The sequence below is a fragment of the Seriola lalandi genome, unplaced genomic scaffold (genome assembly GCF_002814215.2).
Source record: "Seriola lalandi dorsalis isolate HSWRI2012SDOR001 ecotype SW California unplaced genomic scaffold, Sedor1 jcf7180002054470, whole genome shotgun sequence".
In the NCBI taxonomy this organism is placed as follows: domain Eukaryota; kingdom Metazoa; phylum Chordata; class Actinopteri; order Carangiformes; family Carangidae; genus Seriola; species Seriola lalandi.
In genome coordinates, this window is record NW_019525023.1 from 982,058 (window position 1) to 990,126 (window position 8,069).

At 40.0% G+C, this 8,069-nt stretch overlaps 1 protein-coding gene across 1 annotated transcript; it reads left to right on the forward strand.

Annotated features, from left to right (window-relative positions):
• Positions 1 to 621: 621 nt before the first annotated feature.
• Positions 622 to 4,077, forward strand: LOC111658973 (WD repeat-containing protein on Y chromosome). Its single transcript, XM_023411732.1, has one exon. It carries the CDS (start codon positions 622 to 624, stop codon positions 4,075 to 4,077), a length of 3,456 nt encoding a protein of 1,151 aa, XP_023267500.1.
• The last annotated feature ends 3,992 nt before the right edge of the window (positions 4,078 to 8,069 follow it).

The following is an 8,069-nucleotide window of genomic DNA, read 5'->3' on the forward strand; positions in this document are numbered from 1 at the left end:
TGACATCACGGTGGGTTGCCACTTGTTTTTATTGCATGTTAACTTGAACTCTTGAAATCTCGTACACTTCCACTTCCTCACAGTGAGTGTTACTCTTCCATCTGAATCGCTCTTTTCAGAACTCTATATATGTTGGTGTTCAAAATCTGGGTGTGTCAGATTAGGCTTGCTGTTACCGCGGTAACCATGTTTCTTTTTTTAACTGATACAGCGACCAGCTTGATCTGTAACATCAATGACAATTTCCTGTAGCTTTGATGTGTGATGTCATCATTTCCTGTGGCTTTGATGTGTGATGTCATCATTTCCTGTGGCTTTGATGTGACATCATCATTTCCTGTGGCTTAAATCATAAGTAACACACATCGTGCATTCTTGGAACATAGAGTTCCAGAGTTTGTGATGCAAACACACTCACTGGTCGTCGTTTTGACAGCCTTTTTGATTTTTTGGCAACTATTTGACAACTTTTGGACTTTTTGACAACTGTTAGTCAACCTTTTGACAACTGTTTGTCAACTTTTTGACAACTGTTTGTCAACCTTTTGTCAACTGTTTGAGAAACTTTTGGACGTTTTGACGCAAGACATAGGTGTAATAATGGAAAAAAACACTGACAAGATGGAAAAAGAAACTATCAATGTCCCAGAGGAGAGAACCCAACCTGTAAGCAGAGATAAAATGTTTTCTGCTGAAGATATTCCAGAGATTGTGCGGGTATTTCGAGAGGCTGATGCTGATGGCTCTGGAGGACTGGACATGGAGGAATTTAGAGTGGCTATCGAGCAGTTTTACGGTTCTGTGAATAAGGAAGATCTTGAAGTCCTCCACATGCAGATCGATGCAAACGGTGACAAAAATGTGGACATTGGCGAGCTACTGAACTTCCTGATGGATAGGAAGACGGCATCGGAACGTTTGGATTTTAAAAATCAACCCTTTCCCAAACCATTCAAAATTATACCTGTGGATAACCAAAGAGCAATCGTCCGTGTGTTATTCCGTTCTTTTGAGAATGGCAGGAACCCTGGTTCAGGGAGTTTGAGCGGTCAAATCAGGACTTACCAGAAAGGCCAGTACCTCTCCGTTAGCTCAAATGGTGTCTTCACCGTGTGGACCGACAGCTTTAACATCTCATATGAAATTCCATTATACAAAACTCAAAAAACAATTCGTTTTGCGCACAACAAGAAAATGCATGTTACCGACATGGTGTACATCAAAGAACTCAAAGAGGTGGCTGTCTCCACTACTGACAGGGAACTGTTATTCTATTATTGTGATGAGTTCCCTGATAGATTTCGAGTCCGTCACTCTTTAATAGTAGAGGACATGATGGTCAACGCCATGAATTACTGGTCCAATGGCAAAAGATCCATTTTTTCCTTTGGTGATACAAAAGGCAGTCTCTATCTGTTTGTTTCCAAGGATATAGAGAGAACTGGCCTCTTCAACAAACAGGCGTACGAGGATATCTCTCTGCAGACGTATCGAACTGTTTATCTTTCTACTCTGTTAAGAACGGCCCCTGACTACTATACAAGCAGTATCAGAATCTCCGTCTTTAATGATATGATCAGTCAGATCCAATACTTTCCATCGATTGACTCATTTGGCATCTGCGGTAGTTCAAGCAGGACTATGGCCCTCATCGCCCTCCCTATGTTAATTCAACCCGAGAAGAATAAAAAGAATGTCAATGCCGTAAAACTCTTTAAGAGCAGGGGAGATCAGGACTTTTTCACATGCGTTGAATACTCCCCTTCGGCTGAGCGTCTCGTTACTGGTGGTACAGATGGCTTACTGCGGGTGTGGTTTCCCCACAAAAACACATGCTGTGAACGTGTATTATCAGGACACATGAAACCCATCAACCACATCATGTTTAACGACGAGGACAAACTACTTGTCAGTTTATCTGAGGACATGAATGTACGCGTGTGGTCCGAAGACGGCTGGATGTGTAGGCAAAGTTTTCAAGTTCTTGGTATGGGACATGCCCCAATCTCCAGTATGTGTTACAACGTACAGAACAATGAGTTAGTCCTGGCTAATTCAGCTATAGGAAAATGTCTTGGAAGAGGAACTGATGTTTTTACAAAACTACTGACATCACATGACAAGCCTGTGTGTTCTGCACTCTATCACAGCATTTTCAAACAAGTTGTCTCTGTTTGCCAGAATGGTGTGGTGACAGTGTGGGACGTCTTATCAGGACAGGCCACCATGCAGTTTAAGGTCACTCTGGATCAGCATGTGGGGCTCACAGCCATATCATTTGATGAATCACAGCGCAGACTAATCACAATTTCCCAGGATGGCAAAGTGAGACTGTGGAACTTCAACAGTGGAACGGAACTTGCTGTTCTTCCTGTGACCGTGCCGAGGCAGGTGACAGGTATTGTCTGCATAAACAATAGGGTGTTTGTGGCGGGAAGGAAGTCCAAGACCATTTTTGACCTAGATATGGAGGAACATGACCACAGATTTTTGGAGCACGATCATTTAGATGACATTACCTCCTTGGATGTGCATGAGAACACACTGATTACCGCCTCCAGCAACGGAAATATCATTATCTGGGATGCCGACACTGCCGAAGTTCTATATAGGGTTAATGCCAGTGAGAATCCTCGAACAATCATGGCGGATAAACATGCTCTAGGCCGGACTGGAACTGTGGCTGTTGATAAGTTTCCAAAATTTCTAACAGACACTAATATTCCTCTACATAAAAAATCTATACCTCAGACAAGGGTGAAGACTACTGGGAGTACCAGTCCTCTTATTAAATGTCTGAGGACCAGGGTGATCACTTTTTCCACAGCCACACTGCTGACTTCTACAGATGGCTACATCTATGCCTGGTCTGTTATTAGCAAGGGAGGCTTGCTAGGAAAGTTCAGGGCTGTGAAGGATGAAGGTGCAGTCGTTACCACCATGTCAACTGATGTCAGTGAACAGATCCTCTTGACAGGGGACAGTACTGGCAGGATTTACCTTTGGGACATTCAGGGATTTGGCTTTAAAAAACAGACAGACAAAGGGCCATTTGAGAATATAAAAGGGTGGCTGGTATCAGTGTGTCCACCTCCACTGTTGGGCTCCTGGAAAGCTCATCTCACAGGGGTGGTGAGTGTTGTTTGTGATCCCACTTGTAATCATATAATTACCGCAGGTTTGGACAACAATGTCCGGTTATGGACAAACACAGGCTGCTACAAAGGCCTCTTTGGGGGAGATCGATGGGATGTTCCAAAACTCAGCCCTGACGATGCTGACCAGGAACAGGAAGACCGCACGCGGTCAGAAGAGACATTAATTATTCCTTTGCCATTCCTTGAATCTCCACCATCATCATCCTCACCAACACCTGACTACAAGGACCTCTTTGAGAGAATTGAAAAGGCAACTGCACCTCCCCCTGTTCCACTAAACACTCCTGCTGAAATTTCTGCTGAAATCGCAAGTATAAGAAGACAATTGCGTAAAGTTCTGGTGGAAATAGATGAAGATATCGAAGCCGTAAATAGGAGAAGCAAGTTTGATCTGGAAGAAAGCAACGAGGACAAACAGGAACCTGGAGACACAAAAACACATGAATGTTTACCACCCATCTCTGAAGAAGCTCAGCTCACACAAAACCAGACTCAATCGAAGCCACACTCGCGTCAGACCCTGCTTGTCAGACGTCGCATTAACCTTGAAAAAAGTTCTCCTCCATATTTGACATGGACTAAATCCAAATGTGGACGACCTCTGCTCACATGCGGTGTCCTCCCGCCATGTCCACAAAACATCCTGCATCCCATCTATGATGCAGCTCAGGAAAAACAACTCAGGCCACAGCCGCCTCAGACCCCGCCCACCACAGGCTCTACTGAGGCTATGAAGAACTCGCCACACACGCAGGGATCAGCTAACACCGTAAAACAGGAGTCTGTAAACAGAAGAAAACATGTACGCTTACCACCCATCTCCGAAAAGGTTCAGCTCACACATGGCCGGACTCAGGATAAGACACAGCCGCCTCAGACCCCGCCCACCACAGGCAGCACCAAGACCACAAAGATCTAACCATGATTCAGCTGGGGAAACCATTAATACACCATACAAAAATACACAGTGGCTTAGTGGTACAGTGGTTAGCACTGTCACCACACAGTTCTTTCTGTGTGGAGTTTGCATGTTCTACTCGTGCCTGTGTGGGTGTCCGGTTTCCTCCCACAGTCCAAAGACATGCAACTTAGGTTAATTGGCAACTTAATAAACAAAACTACAAATTTAAATCCTATATACATTGTCTGGAAGTGTTTGATTCATTTAAGTTTCATAAACAATAATGTCTAAATAGATTATTAGCCAATGTTATATGTATATACAGAACTGTTTCTTGCTATATGCAGACTATGCAGATGCATAGGGCCCCCGCAGCCAATAGGGGGCCCCCAAGCTGCAATTTCAGCCTCAATATTTTTGTTGAGAATTAAAATTACCTGTCTTTATTTGTAGCCAGCAAAGCCTCTTCGTGTGTTTAGTGAAGCACTTATATGCTCAAAAATTTAATGTAGGATATAAACAAAACTAATTTCTAATGGCAGGGAAGCTGTGGCTTGTGTTTCTGGGGGATTCATTATTAGGCTGTCACGCAATGAGTGACGTCTGCCGACAGGTATGATGAGATGACTCACAGCCGCACGGTAGCGTTAGAAACAGTATCATGGTATCAAAAAGGACATATCCCTCTGGTGCAGAAAAAAGAAGAAAACTGAAGAAGAAAAACGCGCACAGGGAAAAGGCAAGGCATTTGTTGATTATGTAGATTCACTTGTTGGGTAGCTATACTGTTTGCCAACTTTTGAGCAAGTTTGCTACTTTTGTCCTGCTGGCTAGCTCTGCTAGCCTCGGCTAAATTGTTTTTATGAAAATGAAGTTTAGTGTGTTGTCATTTTATAGGTCTAAAATGTGAATTTTATAGAATAAATAAAACATATTATTATTAGGCCTATTATAATTATTATTAGTAGTAGTAGTACTACTAATAAAGGAATTTATTAACTAAACTAGTAGTAGTAGTACTACTACTACACTGCAAAAACTGAAATCTAACTAAGATGAAATATCTTAAATCAAGGCAAAATATGCTTGTTTTTTTCTCTGCCAAGATATTTCTTCTTACCAGGCAGTTTTTGTGTTAGAGCATTTCACTTGCTTTAAGCGTTTTGTTCCTTAATTATTTTTATAAGGTATTATAACTTGTTATTGAGATTTTATTACTGGTTCTGAGTACATTCAAGCTTAAAATGAGAATTACCATAATTCTAAAGGTGTTAGATTAACACTGGCAAGTGCAAAACTGCTTTGTCAAAGTCAGAATTTCTTATTTCAGGCATCTTATCCTTTAAATCTTTTAACATATTAAAAACAGATAACAACCAAATGGAATTCATTGTTTTACTGCCAATCTTACAACACAGCACAGCTATTACATATGCCCAGATGAAATACAGTACAGAGCAATGACAGTACTTTAAGTACTTTATGTTGCTTTAAGAACAAACTTTCTGTTCAGCCTGTCTTATCCTTTAGCATGTTAAAGTGAATGAGCACTGTGTTTACATCTCATTTGAAAAATAAAGGCTACAATTGTATTCATCATGCCAAGACAATTTAGTTATAAACACATGCCGAAACGCCATTGTGATAATTCTTAAAGACCTAAATGGCTCTTAACACATGTTTTCTAATAACATTTAAAGCAACCTCAAAGAAAGAGCCTGTATTGTAATTCATAACAAAGAGTGACAACATGCAGCCTGGCACTAATTTTACATATACAAAATGAAATAACAGTGACATAATTAATACATTTAAATATGAGTAAAACTGAAAAGGCTTTGGTGGATTAAAGTGGTAAAACCATGGAAAACTCATCATCATGGACAATATCTCAGTGTAAAAAACTACAAAAATCAACACATTTTATTTGATACACTCCACTATAAATAAGTAGTAGGCCTCTAAGAATATGTAGAAGACATGCTATATGAATATGCTTCAATATAAAAGGGTAAAATAGCTCAAAAATACTAAATTATGATTTATTGTGTTGAATCCAAGGTGATTTTAAGCTCCAAAACTTTTAACACTAGGACTGCCAGCATTCTAGCAGCCCTAAAGCCGCCACTACGGTCTCCCAGACCGTCATGTGTATTTACATCGTTAAGGTTTACAAGCAGCTCTTGAAGTGGAAAAAATAAGTGTTAGTACTTCTTCTTCATATAACGTCGTGTCGGGACGCACCTATGCCACACACCTGCATCTGGAGATGGTGTGTGTGCTCTCATGTCAAGAGCCACTGTCACTGTTTGCTCTGAGGTTTATTGGATTGTTATTTTTTGTTATTGTTTATTATCAACAGCCAGACGTTTTTTTACACATAATACCATTTCCTTTTAACATTACGATTAACTGTCAACACGAATTTTCCGTGATATCAACAATCGTAAATTAACACCACCTTACTTTTCAGGACATAATCTTCATTGTTTGTTGCTGTTGTCATTTGTATAAATTGATGATTGCAACCCAGCAGCGCCAGATCCAGAACACTGTTTGCTGGTTGTCATAGCCCAGAGACGCGATGGGAGTGACACTACTGCGCATATTCAGTGGTCACCAAAATCGACGTGCTGTTAAAGAGCAGATCAGCGGACGTGTGTGTCGTGTTTGTTCATATTAAGTTTGGGTCAGTGTTAGTCGGCTCGTTTGGCAGCTCTAGTTAACTTCATTATTGATGACAGGAGTCAAAACATCTGTTGGAATGATTCTGTCTCTGTTTCAGAATAAAGAACATTACCGACAGCTGAGAACCATCATGACTGTTTATTACAACTAAGACGAGGGAATAATGTATTTTCAGATATCTGTGATGATCTAATCAGAGTACTGTTTCTTTTGTCTTTTTCTCTATACTCTACAATATGATATTGACTGATTGATTTTTCTGTATTATGTTTTTTTCCATCCAGCCAAGGTCTGGATCTTTGGGGACACCTACAACCTTTCAAATGACAACAAATGATGGAGGCCCTGCACCACCTCCACCTGCAGTGCCCATACATGAAGATCTTCTGTCCACAAACATAGACACAGTGTCTTATATGATAATATAGTATTTTTTAATGTAACACTTGTGGCCATAACATTGTTCAGCCTTATCAGCTATGCTCTTCCTTGTTCCCTACACCCTCACTGTCTTACTACACTCTCTGCCCCATGTCAGACATACAATCACATGACTTTTTGACTCCATTGTAGCTGTAACAAATTATCAATAGTTTAAAACATTAGAGTTCACATTTTATAGTCCTCAGCCATTATAGGTAATATCAGTATGCTGTTCCAACAGCATCACTTATTTAGAGGGAGATTGTTACTGGAGCAAATAAATATTAACTGTCACATTAGGACTTATGATGAATAATGATTATACTTCTTAAAAATTCTACTCAACTTTTATTTATTTTATTTTAAATAGTTACAGTTGACTGTAAATTGTACACTACAGCATTTCATTAATCCATTTATTACATTCTTTTATACATGTTTCCAGGGTTGTAAATTCATGTGGTTTATAATGTCCAATAAAGTTATTGAAGCTCTTGCTTTAACTTTTTGATGGTTTTTATACAACACAATACAACACAATAATCACAGACATCTATCAGCTTTCAGGATAGGTGCAGGAATGTCTGCTTCATTTGAGGACTGGTTTGAGAATTAAATGAACAATCTATATGACAAATATTTTTCTACACATTTTGTATACATCACGTTATCTTAACTTGAACTATCATAATGTCTCGATGGACAATGTATTAACTAACATTAACGCTGAGCATTACACTAACGCAGATCATTTAAACTGGGAGAAACACAAACCAAATGTCGTTAGACTAACGTTAATTAAATGTACCTTTTTATTGGGCTTTGACTGAACACCTCCACGGGCTAACCCAGGTTGACACAGGTTACCTACCCAAGGGAGCCAGGTACCATTAGCATAG

Coding starts and splice junctions, on each gene's coding strand:
- LOC111658973 (XM_023411732.1), top strand. CDS start 622: ATGGAAAAAGAAACTATCAATGTCCCAGAGGAGAGAACCCAACCTGTA.